The sequence below is a fragment of the Amborella trichopoda genome, chromosome 3, assembly GCF_054954075.1.
Source record: "Amborella trichopoda isolate Santa Cruz 75 chromosome 3, AtrichopodaSantaCruz75HAP2 v2.0, whole genome shotgun sequence".
Lineage (NCBI taxonomy): Eukaryota > Viridiplantae > Streptophyta > Magnoliopsida > Amborellales > Amborellaceae > Amborella > Amborella trichopoda.
Genome location: NC_142338.1, coordinates 10,600,613 through 10,620,397, shown reverse-complemented (window position 1 = coordinate 10,620,397; position 19,785 = coordinate 10,600,613). Strand labels below are relative to the sequence as shown.

At 36.8% G+C, this 19,785-nt stretch overlaps 1 protein-coding gene across 1 annotated transcript; it reads left to right on the top strand.

The window, feature by feature from the left end:
* The first annotated feature begins 11,114 nt into the window (after nucleotides 1-11,114).
* On the top strand, nucleotides 11,115-12,350 carry LOC18448831 (ethylene-responsive transcription factor ERN1). Its single transcript, XM_020676464.2, has one exon. The coding sequence runs from the start codon at nucleotides 11,323-11,325 to the stop codon at nucleotides 12,151-12,153; it is 831 nt and encodes a 276-aa protein (XP_020532123.1). The 5' UTR covers nucleotides 11,115-11,322; the 3' UTR covers nucleotides 12,154-12,350.
* Nucleotides 12,351-19,785: the final 7,435 nt, after the last annotated feature.

Here is a 19,785-nt window from a genome sequence, read left to right as displayed (position 1 = left end):
TCAGTGAGTTCAACCATATCATAAGCCAGTTAGCAAGCCTTAAGGTCGAAATCGAGGATGAAGACAAGGGCCTACTTCTGCTGGCTTCGCTTCCAAGATCATACGATTACTTGGTTAGAACTCTACTTTATGGGAAAGAGACTCTTGAGACGGACGAAGTCATTGCTACTCTTATGTCAAACGAGACAAGGACGAAGACTAGCAGTATTAAATCTCAATTTATTTAGAAAACACAAAGTGAGTCATGAAAGGGGTAGATTAAATCAAAAGAGGTCTGAAAACAAAAGTCGGTCAAAATCGAAGGGGAAGGGCAAGTTTATTTGCTATAACTGCAAAAAGGAAGTTCATATGCAGAGAGAGTGCCCAAAAAGAAAGGAGGATATAAAGAGGATAGAAATAGGAAAAACATCTGATAAAGCTAGTGTGGCCGATAGCTCTGACGGAGATAATAAAAATTTTCTATCTATATCTTCAGGTAAAAATCAATTTACTGATTCTTGGATTTTAGATTCTGGTTGTTCTTTTCATATGTGTCCAAATAAAAACTGGTTTGAAACCTACATATCATATAGTGAGGGGGTCTGTTTTAATGGGGAACGATGTGGTATGCAAGACCATTGGAATAAGAACTATCATGGGATAGTACGAACTTTATCAAATGTGAGGTATGTTCCACAATTAAAGAAAAACTAAATATCTCTGGGGGCTCTTGATTTGAATGGTTGCAAGTATACAACAACAGGTGGAGTCCTTAAAGTTAGTAAGGGATCTATGATTGTCATGAAAGGTCAGATGACTGGGAACCTATACAGGTTGATTGGGAATACAGTTACAGGTGGAGCTTCTGTAAACACAGATGTTGAGTCCAACACAGATAACACAAATATGTGGCATATGCGTTTAGGGCATATAAGTGAACGATGTATGATATAACTTCATAAAAGAAAATTATTGAAGGTTGTCAGAGCCTGTAAATTGGATTTTCGTAAGTACTATGTTTTCGGTAAACAATGCAAGATTAGATTCAAAATTGCAATTCATACGAGCAAAGATATACTAGACTATGTACATACTGATGTATGGGAGCCTTCACTAATCAAATCCAAGGGAGGGGCAGAATACTTCATTACCTTCATTGACAATTACTCAAGAAAAGTCTGGGTCTACTTCATGAAACACAAAAGTGAAGCATTCACGAAGTTTAAACAATGGAAAGTAGAGGTAGAAAGGAAGACAAGAAAGAAACTGAAATGCTTGAGATCAAATAATGAAGGGGAGTACAAGTCTAGATAATTTCAAGAATTCTGTAAAGAAGAGGGGATTGTACGTCACTTTACTACACCAGAAACTCCTCAGCAAAATGGTGTGGCTGAGAGGATGAATGTGACTCTTTTGGAAAGAGCTCATAGTATGAGATTGAATGCAAATTTGAAGAAACGTTTCTGAGCAAAAGCAGTTAACATGGCCTCTTTCATCGTTAATAGGTCACCATCTATAGCGATTGAGTGTAAAATTCCAAAGGAGATATGGACAGGAAAGCCGGTGTATTACTCGATGCTGAGGATCTTCGGATGTCCAGCCTATGTCCATATGCAAAGTGGGAAACGCTCCAAATTAAACTCTAAGTCTAAGCAATGCATCTTTCTCAGTTTGGAGAAGGGAGTGAAGAGATTCAAGCTTAAGGATCCTATTTCATATAAGGTTGTGCTTAGCAGGGACGTTGTGTTTGATGAATCTCATATGGCGAAGTCAATCAACATGCAAAATGACAAAGTGCAAGTAGATGAAAGTAATGGAGAAAGTTCGACAGTCTTGGTGGAGCTAGAAGAGTCTGAAACACCAGAAGAGGAAAAATCATCTAGCTGTATACCAGAACAGCAACAATCACATGGTGAATCCTACAGTTTGGCAAAAGGTATAAAGAATCGTGTTCACAAAGCCCTTGTGAGATAGGACTTTGAGGACATGGTTGCCTTTACTGTAACTGTTGGTACTGGGGAAATCGACTCCTTCAAAGATGCTCTAAGTGATGCACAGAGTGATAAATGGATGACAACCATAATGGAGGAGATGGAGTCTCTAAAAAAGAACAAAACTTTAGAGCTTGTCAAGAGGTCCAAGGGAAGGAAAGTGATTGGGTGCAAGTGGATCTTTTGGAAGAGAGAGGCAGCAACAGAAAATGAATGTAAGAGATTCAAGGCTAGACTCATAGCAAATGGTTACGCTCAAAAGGAGGGAGTGGACTACAATGAATTATTCTCTCCGGTTGTCAAATACACTTCAATAAGGCTATTACTTGCTTTAGTAGCAATGTTTGATTTAGAGTTAGAACAACTTGGTGTGAAGACAATGTTTCTTCCTGGTGATTTGGAGGAACAAATCTTTATGAAACAACCTGAAGGCTTTAAGGTGCATGGAAAAGAAGATCAAGTTTGCTTGCTCAAGAGATTGCTTTATGGTCTTAAACAATCTTCCAAGCAGTGGTACAAGCGCTTCGACTCTTTAATGGTGCAGATTGTCTATTCAAGAAGTGAGTATGATTGCTGTATTTATTTTAAAGTTCTTGATGATAATTCCCTTATTCTCTTGATGCTTTATGTTGATGACATGCTCATCACTACTAAGAATGCTTGTGACATAACTTCTCTCAAGTCTATGTTAAGTTTTGAGTTTGAAATGAACAATCTAAGGGTTACTAATAGGATCATGGGTATGGAGATTCATAGAGATAGAAGTGCACGTAAACTCTAGGTAATTCAAAAAAGGTATGTTGAAAAGGTGCTGAAACGTTTTAACATGGAAAATGCGAAGTCAGTTAACACTCCATTAGTGAGTCACTTCAAGTTATCTGAATGACAGTGTCCCACTACGGATGAGGAGATAGAGCAGATGTCTCTGGTGTCCTATGCTAGCGCCGTCAGAAGCCTCATGTATGCTATGGTTTGTAGCAGCCCGGATTTATCTCATGCTGTCAGTGTCATTAGTCGATACATGAGTAATCCTGAAAGGGAGCATTAGAATGCTATTAAGTGGATTTTCATATATCTGAGCGGGACGTCAGATCTCGGAATTATATTCAGCAGGAAGAGAAGCACTACATAATTGGTGGGATATATTGATTCAGATTATGCAGGTGATTTAGACAAGCGAATGTCTACTACAGGGTATGTCTTCACACGAGTAGGTGGACCTATTTCATGGAAGGCAATGCTTCAACCCACGATTGCATTGTCTACGACAGAGGCAGGGTACATTGCAGCAGTTGAGGCTGCAAAGGAAGCGATCTGATCAACTAGTTTGGCTCGTGAGTTGGGGGTGGAGCAAGAAGGTACTATGTTGCATTCTGATAGTCAGAGTGCTATAAATCTTGCAAAGAATCAAGTGTTTCATACAAGGACAAAACACATTGATGTGAAATATCACAAGATCGGGAAGCTTGAATCATTCACCTAAAGAAAATTCATACGAATTACAACCCTACAAATATGCTTATAAAGCCGGTCATCACGGAGAAGTTCAAACTTTGCTTGGACTTGCTTAATGTCTCTCATTGTTAAGAGTGAGGAAGCACCCCATGTGAGGTAGGGGTACAGTAGCGTACCTTTATGGAGGTAAGGGGATGAAGACGTCTTCATGGTCGCTCAACAAAATTCAAGCCAAGGTGGAGATTGTTGAGGATTGATGTCTTGTTCTTTGAGGAAAAATTCAGATATATCCATACATGGGATTCGATATATTTGGGACTTGATATATATCCGTACAAGGGTATTTTGGTAATTTGTACCATTTATCTGAGACTCGATATATATTGTTGCGATTGGGGGTTTATCAAGGGTTAAGGAAAAAACACAAATCTCTTTGTAATTAGATAAAAACAAAGATGCGTGAGGAAGAGAGCAAATTGTAACTCTATTATCTATTGTCAGTAAAGAAGCTCTAATCTCCCATGGACGTGGGCACGTTGCCGCATCACATATATCTTTGCATTGTGGTTGGTTGTCTATTTCTTTAGTGTTCATTTTTTCTTTCTTATTTTCGTGGATTAGTTTTCGTTTATATATATATATATATATATATATATATATATATATAGGGAAACACTTAAGTACGCAGCCTCACTTACAACTTATGAGGTGTGCCAACGGTTGAGATTGATTTGGGGAAATTGCACACCACTCTACTCATGGTCCTCACTCCTCTCTCTCTACCATGCCCTCTTTCTCTCATCAATGCAATTTTTCCCCGTGTTAACGACCCACCCTTTCTTTCTCTCTGTATTTATTCCTCCCCTCTCTCTCTCTCCCTAGCTGAATCAAGTCCCTAAACCCACTCACCCTCTCTCTCCTCCCTAGGCTGAATCAGGGGACCTAAAACCACAAGCTCCCCCCCTCCCCAGTTGACTAGGGGTCCTAAACCCTCTCTCTCTTCTTCAGCTGACCAAGGGTCCTAAACCCACTCGCTCTCAATCTCCCTCTCTCTACCCCACCTGCGCCGTAGTAAGGTAACCTCTTGCTCCACCGCAAAACTACTGCTGCGCTTGCTCTCAATTGATTATTGCCCTGTAAGCCAAATGGGTTTTTGAATTCAATCCCAAAAAGCAAATTTCCTATTCACCTCCATGAAGCTAAATATTGTTTTTTCTTTTTCAAAACTTCTGCAAATTGAGTTTTATAGTAAGGGGAAAGATTTACAAGAGAGAGAATGGTAGTGGGAAAGACGAGGGAGAGAGCAGTGGGAGGATAGAGAGCAAGAGCGAGGCTTGTGGGAAGGAGAGGGGCAGCAGGGTAGAGGGAAAGAGAGATGCACCTCTCCCCCTCTCTCTCTCACTGCAAATGGGCGAGGGTTGTGTGAGCCCTTGATTGCATGCCTTCTGCAAATGGGTTTTGAAAGACTATTTTTAGGATGGGAGAGAAAGTGAGAGAGAGACCCTTTTTTGAGATGGGAGACCAAACAGAGAGAGATGAGGGAGATAACCTTGCCATATTTAAACAAAGTGGACAGAGAGGAGAGAGAAAGCCTTGCCATGTTACTTGAAAGTGTGCATAGGTCAGGCATCTATTTTTTAAAAGAAAATGTCGTACGGGCTATTTGAGCCATGCGATTTAAGAATGGCTATCTCAGCTGTTGGCGTTGCCCAACCCAATATGCGAGGTGGCATTTAGGATCCACATATATATATATATATATATATATATATATATATATATATATATATATATATATATATATATATATAATGGAAGATATTACAAAATGCCTATAGGCGAAAATGAATAGTGATTTCGCATATCCTCATCACCATCCAAACTTCATCATATGGTCATAGTTGTCAGGTAGTGTTTTAATTTTAATTTTTTTACTAATCTAAATGGTTTGAAATTTCGAGCATGTGTACATCTTAGAGAAGCGTACCCAATAAAAATATGTAAAAAATAATTCGTAAAAAATAAATTGATAAAAATACCCCCATAAATTTTATGTGTATTTTTAGTCAATTTATATTTTGTGAATTATTATTATTTTCATATTTTTATTGGGTGCACCTCATTAAGATGTATATATGTTCCAAATTTCAAGTAATTTGGATTTGTAGAAAAAAAAAAAGAGAAATGAAACACTATCGGACAATTGTGACCATACGATGAAGTTTGGATGGTGATGTGGGTAGGTGAAATCACTATTCATTTTCGCCTATATCCGTTAGAAAGAGTTTATATATATATATATATATAATTCTTTAAAATGCATATAAGCAAAATTGAATAATGTTTCGCCCTGTATATATATATATATATATATATATATATATAATTCTTTAAAATGCATATAAGCAAAATTGAATAATGTTTCGCCCTGTTGCGGACACGGTATGTCCGTTGCGGTTTTGCCTTAAAAACCGCCACGGATCTACAGGAGCCGTGACATCCCGTATTTATTGTGTAAAAAAATACCGCCATGGATATGCTATGTCCGGTGCGGTACAGATATAGTAGGTCCATTGCGGTCTCTTAATCCACGCCGTCTAAAAATATCAGATAGCGCTGAGCCTATGGGAATCCACTTATTGTCTTCATTGCTCTCTCTATCATAGGGGGAGAAAATGTACCCCTTGGTTTTATCTCTAATGCTCTCTCCCTAAAGGGAAAGGTTTTTATATTTTCCCCAAGGTATGGAAGATACATACTTCCTCCATTCAGCGGTCCAATTTTGTTCAAATGAGCTACTGACCATTTGATCTAGATCTGAAATTTTAGAGATTTTTATTTTTACTATGGTTTTTACATATTATATGGACGTAAAATTTGGTAGGTGCCATCATTTCAATGGGGTGCACTTAAGAAAAATATTCAAAAATAGTTTTGATAAAATAAAATAACCAAATACCCTTGAAAATTTTAGGGGCATTTTGATTATTTTAGTTTATTAAGGATATTATTTTTATATTTTTTACGGGGGAGAGTTTAAGAGAGGAGTGGATGCCCAAATTTTGGTGTCAAAACGTTTGGTAGAAAAAATTTAAAATAAAATAGTGCAGAGGCGTGACATTGTGATTGCGGCCATCTCAGCCGTCCATTCAGAATGGATGGTTGGAGAAAAGGAAATATATAAGTTTTATATGTTAAGGGAAGAGTAGTAAGCTTGCCTTATATTTATGGGTGTAGTTTCAATACGGTTGCAACCTTAAACAATCAAATTAAGGTGCACCTCTAAAGTTTATTATAGATATAATTTAGTTATAAAAAATTCTTAAGTTGGCTTGAAAATCTATTTTCATCTCTAATTATAGAACTTTAAATTCTAAAAATAGTTCAAATCAAGTAGATCTATAAGTACATGAAAAATTTGAAAACGGATGGTCCAGATAATGTGTTGCAAGATACACTATTTCTCATATTACAAATCATGTTTTCTTTTTATATTCATACATCTCGATGTCGAGATGATCAATTAAAAGGTTTTCCAACATCAAAACAGCCTTTTATGATGGATTTTTGATGTGCACCTTTAATTTTATATTTTAAGGTTGTAACTCTATATAAAAAAATTTCTTTCTTTAATGTACTCAACAATTTTGGGCACTCATTGCCTCTTCTTTTGTAATACTAATTTTTTTAAGTAAAGACAATTTTCATCATCAGGAGGGGTGTGATAGATATTTTTATAAGAAATTAGTGGCATTTTATTGGTCGTTAAGAAACAATTATTGCTCCATCTAGGTGATATCACTCCTCATCTCTTTCTATCAATAATTTCTACTTTACCCATTACTAATTATCTAAAATGCCCCTAGATAAAGAAGTTATTACATGATTGGGTAAGGCTGTCAAGTGTCAAAAAACATTGAGTACATTAGAGAAATACTTATATATATGAGTACCCTAACATAACGCCATATATATATATATATATATATATATATATATATGGAAGATACTACAAAACACCTATAGGAAAAAATGAGCAGTGATTTTTCCTACCCTCATCACCGTTCAAAGTTCATCGCATGGTTACGATGGTCTGATAGTGTTTTATTTTTCATTTTTTTTCTATAAATCATAATGATCTGAAATTTGGAATTTATGTTTATAAAACATAGGCGACTCTATGAAAAATATCAAAAAAATATTTTACATGAAATAAATTGACAAAAATACCCCCAAAATGTTTAAGGGGTATTTTGGTCAATTTTTTTTGTGAATTATTTTTTTTTATATTTTTATTAGGTGTGATTCACTAAGATATATACATGCTCTAAATTTCATATCTTTTTGATTTATAAAAAAAAAATGAAAAATAAAACGCTCCAAGACAATCGTAACTGTGCGATGAATTTTGGACGTTGATGAATGTAGGTGAAATCATTGTTTATTTTCATATTTAAGGCATTGGGAAGGATTTTCTTAATATATTCATTGTTTTTTAATCAATTAGAGGGTTTTTAAAAAAACCTTACCCTATCATGTAATATCTGCTCTAATTGATGTAATAACTGCTCTAATGCCTTACCCTCTAATTGATCATCTCGACATTGAGGGTATTAATGTACTCATTGTTGAGGGTAAGGCTATCAAGTGTCAATTAAAGGATTTTTTAATATTAAAACAACCTGTACCGAGGGATTTTTGAGGTACATCCGTAGTTCTACATTTTAGGGTTGCAACCTCATATAAACTTTTCCATATATATATATATATATATATATATATATATATATATATATATATATATATATATATATATATATATATATATATGGGTGCAGTTGGCATACAGATGCATCCGTAGCTGTAGAGGTAAAGTGCACCTTCAAATTTTATCATGGTATATAATTTTGATGTAAAATGTTCTTGGGATTATCTCAAAATCTATTTTTATATCTATTCATAAAGTTTTAAATTTCAAAAATGATTAAAATCAAGTAGATCTATAAACATATGAAAATCTTGAAAATGGACGGTGTAGATAATATGTTGTAAAATGCACTATTCTGATACTTAAAAATCTTTTTATTTTTCATGGTCATACATCTCGATGTCGACATGATCAATCAAAGTGTTTTTCAACATTAACACTACCTTTTTCGATGGATTTTTGAGGTGCATCAGTAGCTGTAGAGTTAAGGTTGCAACCTTATATAAACTTTTTCCTATATATATATATATATATATATATATATATATATATATATATATATATATATATATATATATATATATATATGGAAAAGTTTATATAAGCTTGCAACCTTAAAATGTAGAATTAAAGATGCACCCCAATAATGCATCATAAAAAGTTTCTTGGATGTTGGAAAACCTTCTAATTATTCATCTCGATATCAAGATGTATGAATATGAAAGAAAAGAAAAATTTTGAGTATGTAAAATAGTGTATCATGCAACACACTAGGTAGACCGTCCATTTTCAATGTTTTCATGTGTTTATAGATCTACTTGAATTGAATCATTTTTAAAGTTTAAAATTTTATAATTAGAAATGAAAATAGATTCTTAAACCATCCTAAAAAAATTTTATATCAAACTTACATTTTATGATAAATTAGAGGTGCGCTTTAATTGACTTGTTTAAGGTTGCAACCTTATGCAATTCACATGGTTATAGTAATTAGATGTCAAATTGGATAGCCTAGGGTACATCACGGAATTTGTAATTTTTTTTTTTATTTTGAATTTTCCATTTAATCAATGACACAATCTTACAACTACCCAATTTGAAATCTGATATACAATTATGATTGTGACCTCCATATAAGCTAATATCAAAAGTCCACAAGTGGCACAGTGCATCAAAACTAGTGAGCCCAACACAATTGGATTTAGGCATCTCAAGCCCAACAAGCCCATAAATTCTCCTAGTAATATCAAACAAATGTGGCAGCATATGGGCAACAAATCTGGTCATCACATCCAACTTGGGTCTCAACCATGTGTATGATAGGCTTGAGCATCACAAATCCAATGGCCCTAACCACGTTTGAACTTGGCATCCAATTGATGGGCCTAAAAATGCCCATTAACCAACACAACACAAACCCTAGACCCCATGACCTGTGAATGTAACCTACCAAGAGAAGACCACTAATTTGGAGGGGAATCAAAAACTTTTGATCACGTCTAGAAGCACGCCCCCACTCCACATCATTTCTTTTTTCCCTATATACAAAAAACGTAGTAGCGATTGAAAGGGACGCATTGTGAATTATCTAAGGTTGGTGAGGGCCATTGCCATATAAAAAATGAACCCAACCTAACAATGTTGCTAGGTAAGTGGCAGTATGAAATGCTAAAAGACATTAAACTCCTGTAGGATTATACTATTAATTTACTCCCTCAGGTAAAACACTGCTTAGACTGAATTTTAGGACCTCAACTTTTGGAGATATAATCTTTTCAACCATAGATTAACCTCAATAAACAAGATTTCCTAATTGCACCATGTATGAACTTGAAAATAATAATGTATCGAGATTGAATAGAGACCGTCCACTTTTTAAATAGTGAGATATAAGTATTAGAAAAACGTAAATTTTAATTTTTTTAAAATAATTATCAAGTGATTTTTAGATGGTTTGCAAAATTTTTAAAAAAATCCTCGATCTTGTAAGGGAGTAGAAGCAAATATATTTGCCCAAAGAAAAATGAGGGACCAGGAGAGCATTGGTGGGCCTAGGAGCACATCAAAGCTAACCCGTCGCCACCTCGGCTGGCCGCACTCAGCACGTCGTCTAGCGGTCCTCGCACTTCGTTTCGCCAAGTGGCGCTTTTTCATGTCGCCCACCACAATTAAGGTCCTCGCCGTTGACATACTAGAAGAAAGAGCATAAATAAATAAACATTTCAGGGTAGGGTAATTTCAGGATGAGGTTTTCTAAGTTCTATGTTTTTAACAATTTTCTAGAGTGAAGGGGTCCTAATGTCTAAATTGTGGACTTCTTCCTTTAAACTAAACTTCAAATTCGTACTTGAATAAGAATTTACCAACCGTTATTGGTTGTAAATTAATACATAGTATGCATATAAAAGTACATTCCTAGGTGTTTTTTTCTTTTATTATTTATTACTTTTTTATTATTTACTTTTATTTCGAATTCTTAATATTTGGTAGTTTTTAGAGTCGGATGAATCTCAAAAGTGACTTGGACACTAGCGGGGGATCGTAGCAAGACCGGACCCAGGTCTATAGCTTCCGAGCCACAGGTATTCCCTAGGGTTTGCAACAGGTCGGGCCTAGGCCAAGATATCATGGCCCTAGTTGCTTCCTAGTCCTCATAGGACCAGCTTAGGCCTTGCTCAACCAGGTACACACCTTAGCTTAGGAGTGGCCTAGCTGAAAAATCAAGTTAAAAAGAAAACAAATGAGAGCCAGGCTCGGCCGAATCGGGCCAGCCTTAGCCTAGGCCCGATGCAGCCTACACCCAAGCCGTGGTTGCCCGGGTCTACCCGGAATCGCTTATATTATTAATTAGGCTTGCTTCCTAACATTGATTTATATGCGTAAAAGGAAGGAATAAATAATAGAATGCATACGTGAGCAGATGATTATCCATTTGGAGTCTATCCCCATGGAAAACTCAGTCACACCCACCCTCATATATTACCCACCTCCTCCAAACCCATCCATAAAGAAGAAGACTAGTAGTAATAACAAGGAGAAGAAATAAGAAGAGAGGAGAAGAAGAAGAATAAAAAGAGGGAGGAGGAAGAAAAGGAGAAAAAGAAACTGCCATGGCACAATTCTAAGCTCCTCTCTCACAATCTTTGATCTTTTTAATTTCTATAAACCTCTCTATCTCTCAAGCCCTGAATGGACCTGCACTTTGGAGCAGCAACAGAGCACAAACCTAAGAGATCCTCAAAACCGGCTGGTCGGACCCGAAACAAGTTTGTAGGAGTCCGTCAGCGTCCCTCTGGCCGCTGGGTCGCTGAGATCAAAGACACAACTCAAAAGATCAGGATGTGGCTTGGCACCTATGAGACTGCAGAGGAAGCTGCCCGAGCCTATGACGAGGCCGCGTGCCTACTCCGTGGCACCAACACCCGCACCAACTTTGCCCCCCACATCTCCCCCAATTCCCCCCTCGCCTCCCGCATCCGCACCCTACTCAAGAAGCCCCCGCCTAGCCCAAGGTGTCTGCCCCCTTGCCGGGCCCACAATTCAGATGCTGCGAGCCCGGTGCAGGACCAGCCTAGGATGACCGAGGTGTCATGGGCCCTACTTGAGCTGGGGCCTGAGGCAGTGATGACACCGCCTTGCGAACAGCAGGCACTGCCGGAATTGGAGAGATTGAGGGTGGAGCGTCAGATATCAGCATCGCTCTACGCCATCAATGGCGTGCACGAGTACTTTGAGACGTGTTTTTCGGGTGTGAATGAGGAAGCCATGAATTGTGATCGGTTTGATTTGGGTTTTGGGCAACAGGGTTCTTCTTCCATGGCGTCTGGTTTTTGTGATGACCCTCCTTCTTCAACATTCTCTTCTTATTTGGCTTCTTCATTCCCTTCTTCTTCATCATCTTATTTATCTTCTTCTTCATCATCTTATTTATCTTCTTCTTCTTCTTCGGGTGGTAGTGGAAGTGCTGCATCTGACTTGTGGGATCTTCCACCTCTATGTCAGTTGTTCTGCCAGACATGAAGAAGCTGAATATGTTTCTTTGTTCATTTTGATGATAATAAGCTGAATATGGTACCTCTTTGAGAAAGAGATTTGTTTTTTCCTCTATTCCCTGGATATGGAGAGAGAGGGTTGTCGTTGTTTCATGGATTATGGCAAAATGGGTTGCATTTGTAGTGAATGAATAGATCATTAATGTTTGTTTTGGCCATGCTCAATCTAGCATTCCTCTCAATGCACCATTGGTTTTAGATAGGGCTGTCAATGGGCCGGGCGCCCGGTTGGCCGGGTCTTAGAAAAGGAGGGTTTGGGCTACAAGCTGTGGCCGGAGGGCCAGGATAGGGTTAGTGTCGGACTGGTTCAGCCCAGTCCGGTCCTATTTTCCTTATTTGTTCTTTTATGTTTTTTAATTTGTTGTTTGGCTCGGGCATGCCTTGATGTGCTGAGACTATGTGGATGAGAGCTGGGCCAAAGCCGTGGTTGGTTGGCCCGGTACTAGCCCATTACCACTGTTAGTTTTGGGAGAGGCTTAGGGCATGTTTGTTTGTTTGACTGAAAGAATTCTATCATGTGGGTGTGGAATATTTTCACACTAATTTGTCCCGATACATCTTTTCACACCAAGTGATAGCTAACTGGTGTGAAAATATTATTACATTTAATTACACGAGAGAATTTTTCACACGCACACTACATACGCCCTATTGCTACGGCATATTCACCTTTATAGAGTCTAGACCTTCCAATTGAGCACTTCATGTCGCATTTAGAATTCCAAGCTCAATTGAAGGCCATGTTGAATCCAAGACCACTTCAACCCTTCATGAGTTTTCAATTGTATTTCACTCAAGGTTTTAAAATTCAGCAATCCAGATCGGAACCTCACGATCTGAATATGCTAATATAACGGATGCCGCCCAATTGCCCCCTAGATTGCTGGTTTACCGTAGTGAGTTTGCTACAATAGAATTGCCAAATCGTTCCTCGAGACACAATGGGTCACGGATTGAAGCGTTTCTCATGCTTTTTTATTCTTTTTCTGTCATATTTTGGCCTTTTGCAGTGAATTAGTGAGCAAAATTGGTGTATTGTGACGATAAAACAATGTTTTGAGAATCAAATATATATATAAAAAAATTTCAATCAATTGAAGTGCCGTTTTTTCACTTGTTCTGAAATTTATACCATTCATGCGATTAAATCTTCAATCCAGAATAGTTTTTTATGAAATTTGGTACATTTCAAAGATAATCGAAGTCTTTCCTGGATATGTGTGTTGATTTCCTTGATCTATAGAAAATTTTGGATAGATTTTTGCTCGAAACGATGCTATTGAAAAGACATCACCAAAATCCAAAATTGAATATTCCAATCGATTTATAGCTCGTTTAGGATCAAATTGAGTGGTGGTTTGTGACCAAGATCTCATTTCTCAAATAAAATAGTAAAATTTATTATCATGGAGTAATTTTTTTCTATAAATTTATACTTTTTCTCACATTAGATGAAATGTTTAGGGTTTTGAGATTTCTGCCATTTTTGTGATTAAATCTTCAATATCGAATATTTTTTGATGAATTTAGTGCATTTAAACGATAAGCGAAGCCTTGACCAGATCTGTGTATTGATTTCTTTGATCCACAAAAGAGTGTGGGTCGATTTTGATAGTGGATACAAAGACTAGAGCAAATTTTCAAGCTGAAAATAAAGGCAAAATAGACACCTTCAACAAGCCACTTGCTAAAAACCAAGCGAAGTAAATAAGTTAAAATCCTTTTACATAACAATTGTAACCACTTCTAGCTTTGTATAACCACTATAAATAAACTCAAATACCAACCCCTTATAGGGCAATTACATATAAAGTAAGACTAGCTCATGAATTACACTTTCATAGCACAAATTACATAAACTATATCTCAAAACTTAAATACATCATGCAACTAATCTAAACAAATTCTAAAGAATAAAATCATCTAAACAGGGAATTAGAATTCCAAATTAAAATAGGGAAGCCATGCTTCGAACCCCTTGTATCGGGGCCACGCAATCGGGCTCTATAAAGACTTAATTTTGTCCCTTCGGATTGTACAAAAGTGGTTCAATCTCACAAGAGTGTCTAATCCAAATGAAAAAAAAATACACACCTTAAAATCACTTTTTAAGATCTCAACACACTGGCATTATCATCCAAAACAAAATGTAAAAGATTTGAATCGAATCAGATAAAGAACAAGAGAGTTATAGCCAAACTACATACGGTGGTCCCTCGGACCACCAAAATAGTATTGTATGGAAAGTTTATAAACCTCCATAGGTAAACACGTGATGAAAAAGTTATGAAAATAGAGTGAAACTCTAAGACTAAATTATTTGATGAATTTGAAGCAAAGCAATTTAAGGATACTATGCATGATCATGGATTCTCATGCATATAGGCTATAGCTCATGGAAGACCACACTATGAATAAGCATGATGAAAAAGCTGATCAAATGGGAATTCTAAGATCAATGAAACTTTCTTAAATTCAAAAATCCAGCAACTATAGATGCCAAGGAAATGATCTTATGAGAAAAGAAAATTCAATGGAGTTTACCTTGATAAATGCGTACTATGGACTTAAGCATAAGAAAGGAGGATCACCATCAAGATCACCATTAATGGAACTCTAAAAGCTCTCTCTCTTCAATTTTCTCTCACAAAATCTTAGAAGAAGGAGGGAAGCAATAATTTTCCAAAATGGTTCAGGAGTTGAGATAGATAGGAATTGAGATCTCATGATGTGCTTTTATAACATGGGTGTAACTTTGGATTCAATCAGCGCCCTTGATGCATTAATCCAAAGGCACATGAGAGGCTAATGTACCTAGCCACCCATCACCATCCAACCACTAGGATAAAGGGATGAGATTTTACACCATAATCACTCATTCTAACCCTAAGTTATGTCACTTTACCATTTTGACCTTGGCCCATGTTTTTGTTCTAATTATATCCAATATGGCCTTATAAAAATACCATTAGTTTTTTTAATAATGTATTAGAGTAGATAACCACAAAGGCTAAAGGGCAAAGAAGTAATTGATAAAGCTCACACATGTGGAGATATTATTCTTTATCAAAGCCAATCACTTTGTAGATCTAAAATTTCAAATCAATCAATTTAAAGATAATGTCCCCTTCACACATGTGTTAAGATAATTTTTAACTCAAATTTGAAAATGTATTTTCTCGTTAATATCAAATAAATAATTTAATTAAATTTTACACATGCCATGAATGGCCCATGTATGAGTTAATTAAGACATGTGATAAAAAGGGGGCCTTAATTTATAACATTAGATAACAAAATATAACAATATATAACAATGCACCATAACACAACCCCTTATAAAACAAGCAACCAAATTCCAATCTAGTCCCCCACCTAGGGATCAGTGCCCAGCTGGGTGGTGATCCTAGAGTGAGGTGTGGGGTTGCATGTGGCAGCCTTATGGCCACTCAGACACCACATGTCACTACCAGGTCAAGACTAAAGTGGAATTTGAGCCAAACAATATGAAAACCTTTATTATTTTTATTATTATTATTTTTTGGCAAATAAAATTTCCAAAAAATTATCTGAAATTCACAAAAAATATTTAAAATATTTTTGAGCAATTATTAGTTTTTTCTCATCATTATAAAATCAAACAAAAGATATAGTGAGATCTTAGGCTAATAACTACAGGTATCATAGTACTCCATTGGGCTAGTCCGGAATGATGTTCCGCTGAGTCTCAGATCGACCCAATAAACATATATTAGTTGTTGGTCTTCCTATTGGTAGCGAAATGGTGGAAGAAGCGCAGAAGTAGGGACACATAATTGGCTATGTCAAAGCCGTTGAGCCAGAACTTCCGATCATTCGGCTCTCAATGGAATATAAGTGTACCCCTGTGGAACATGATTCAACTCAATTACAAGGGTCCTCTCAAAGCACATGTGCACTGGCTCTTCCAAACTCGGATAATACATTTGGAAGAGTGGATTCCTGTACGAAATGAAAGTGCACATGCCATGCAATGGTCTCATGTCAAGATACGGACTTATGTCCCATAAGTCTTAACCATTCCATATAGGGCGAATACTCAATAAGTACTCGAGTTCTATTTTTCTCGTTTGGATTCTCCAAGCCCTGGTCGATTGCAGCTAACATGAGGCTAACCTATAAAATCTTGACTAGGAGGTGAACCTCATACCTCCTTGAGAAATTGCTTTCTCAACACGTGAACTCTCGATGCCCTCATGCGTACTCGGGGTAAAAAAATCTGGGCTCCATTTCACAATACACAAAGATTTCAATCTCTCAATCGCTCCCACTGAATGAGAGACTACTAGAATTTAGGCCTTGATAGGCCATATTTCCAACATTCTTCTGCTTGGCCTTTTGAGGCCTGAATTCGTATATCTCTCTCTCTCTCTCTCATTATCATTCATAATAATCAAAACATACATACTTATCCATGGATTTATCATTCATAAGCAATAGACAAAGTAATAACAACTATGTCAACCTCCTTAAACCCATCCCATGCACAGACCTCATAAAATCATTTGCCCCCAAGCCTTTGGTTAATGGATTTGCATGCATAGCCTTAGATGGAATGTAACCAACTTCTACTTCACCAGTTGCTATCTCTTCTCTTACTCTATGGTATTGAGCTTTAATGTGCTTTGATTTGCTGTGGAACCTTGGTTCAATTGCCATTGCTATTGCAGCTTGATTGCCACACATGATTCTAATAGTTCCATATTTTAGAGGGTTGAAGTTAAGATGATTCAAGAACTTATTAATCCAAATGACTTCTAAAGTTGCGGAACTTAAAGCCATATACTCGGCTTCCATGGTAGATATGGTTACAAGGTCTTGCTTCTTGGTGCGCTAAGAAATGGCACCACCCCCATAAAGAAATAGATAACCCGAAGTGGATCTCGAGTCATCTGGGTCTCCTTGATAGTCGGAGTCTATGTATCTCAAAACTTTAAGCTCACTCACATTGCCATAGGTTAATCCATAATTAAATGTTCCTTTCAAATACCTCATGATTTTTTTCACAGCTGTCCAATGTTCTAATCCAGGATCACTTTGGAATCGACCAATCAAGCTTTGAGCAAAAGCTAGATTGGGTCTAGCTCTTATGGTTAATACATTAGTGGTACTACGACACTTTGATATGTGATCCTTTCCATCTCATTTCTCTCAAGATCATTGTTTGGTTTCATATTGACATTTAATTTTCCTCTCCTTTCTACAGGTGTATCTATAGGCTTGGATTCACTCATACCAAATCTCTCAAGAACTTTCTTGCAATATGTAGATTGAGATAATTGAATAGTGTGGGCTGCTCTATCTCTTATAATATGAATCCCTAACACATATGAAGCCTCTCCCATATCTTTCATATCAAAATTACTTGATAGCATTGCCTTTGTGTCCCTTATATTGTCTAGGGTGCTACTAACTATTAGAATGCCATCCACATATAAAGTCATGAAAATAATGCCAGTCCCATTAGTCTTATGATATACACAATGGTCATCCTCATTTTGTTTGAATTCATATCTAATCAGGGTTTGGTAGAACTTGATGAACCATCTTCTTGAAGCTTGTTTGAGACCATAAAGTGATTTGTTAAATTTGTACACAAACTTTTCCTTTCCTTTCACAACAAAACCCTCAGGTTGGTTCATGTATATATCATCTTCTAGGTCACCATTTAAGAAGGTGATTTTCAAATCCATTTGATGAAATTCTAGGTCAAGGTAAGCTGTTATGGATATGATCATCCTAATTGAAGGCGTTTTGGCAACAAGTGAGTAGGTGTCAAAATAATCTACCCTTTCTTTTTGAGTAAAACCTTTTGCTACAACTCTTGCCTTGTATTTTTCAATACGCCCTTTGGAGTTAAGTTTCTTTTTTAATATCCACTTATATCCAATGGATTTAAGGTTAGGTGGTAATCGAACTAACTCCTATACATGGTTCTTTATGATTGAATTTATCTCATCTTGCATGGCTTCCTTCCATAACTTATTATATGAACAAGACATAGTATATAAGTAAGCATAAGATTCATCATCGAGTTCTTTACTAATCCTCTCATAATCCTCCCTAAGGTAAGTGAAAAAGGTAGGTGGTCTCTTTATTCTCTCACTTCCCCTAACTGGGATGGTTTCAATTTCTTTATTAGGCTGAAGCTCTTGGAAGTCTACTCTCTTTTGGATGATTCTCTCTCACGAAATTCATCTTCAAGGAAATGGCCATCAAGACTTTCAATCACATTACGATTCAAGAGGTTATAAAACCTAAAACCCTTTCCATGACTTGGGTATCCTATGACAACACATTTTCTGGTTTTAGGATCAAGTTTGGACTTATTTTGGGATGGTATGAGAACATGGGTTGAACATCCCCAAACCTTGAAGTGCTTTATTGAGGGAGGTCTGCCCATGAAGAGTTGGTAAGGAATTGATTGAATTGATTTGGTGGCAGTCCGATTAAGAACATCTGTGGCGGTTAGAATCGCGTCACCTCAAAACTCTAATCCAAGATTAGCGGTACTCATCAAACTTTACACCATCTCAACTAGGGTCCTATTTTTTCCCTCGCCAACCCCATTTTGTTCGGGTGAGTAAGGCATGGTGGTTTGGTGGACAATCCCATATTGGACACAAAGATCTTGGAAGGCTTGAGAGGTATTCCCCACCTCTATCTAATCTAAGGTTTTTTGATGGTTCGACCTAGTTGGTTTTCAACTTCCACTTTATATTGTTGGAATTTGGTTATGCCTTCACTTTTGTTTCTTATGAGATAGGTGTGACCAAAACGGGAATAGTCATCAATGAATGTTATGAAGTACCTCATGTGCCCAATGGTAGGCACACTCATAGGTCCACACACATCCGAGTATATTAGTTCTTAAAGACTAGAGACCCTTTCGACCTTTTGGTGGGATTTTTTTACCCTCTTTCCTTAAAGGAAAGCCTCGCATTTATTATGAAAATCGATATTTATTTTATTAAGCAATTATTCTTTCATCATAATATGCATTCTCGATGGATTAATGTGACCTAACCTTAAATGCCATAAAGTAAAATTTTGTAAATCATCACCCATGTAAGCAAACTCCTTTTTCATTTTGATTTCATAAAGCCCTTGAACTAAGTGGGCTACAAAACAAGGTCTCCATTAATAGAGCCATTATGCACATAGACATTTTCCTCCTTTAACAAGAGCACAAACCCGGCTTTACTCATCTTGGAAACCAAGATGAGATTCTTCCTCATCCTGGGTTCATAGATGATGTCCTTAAGCATGAGAGTCTCACAATTAGTGAGCTCTAACACATAGTCCCCTTTTCCTAAGACCTTTTCCATTTGATTTCTACCCATATAAAGATTATGGGTACTGAGTTTGACATCATAAAACCTTCTAAACCCCTTCATATAATTTTTCACATGGATAGTAACCCCCGAGTCAAGAACCCATACATCCACCTCTTCATTGGCAATCAAAGTCTCATGGACCACGCAAACTCTCTCTTTCTTTGGTCCTCCACCGGTATTAGCTTGATGCTTACCGGTATTGGGTTTATGAGCAAAATGAGGGT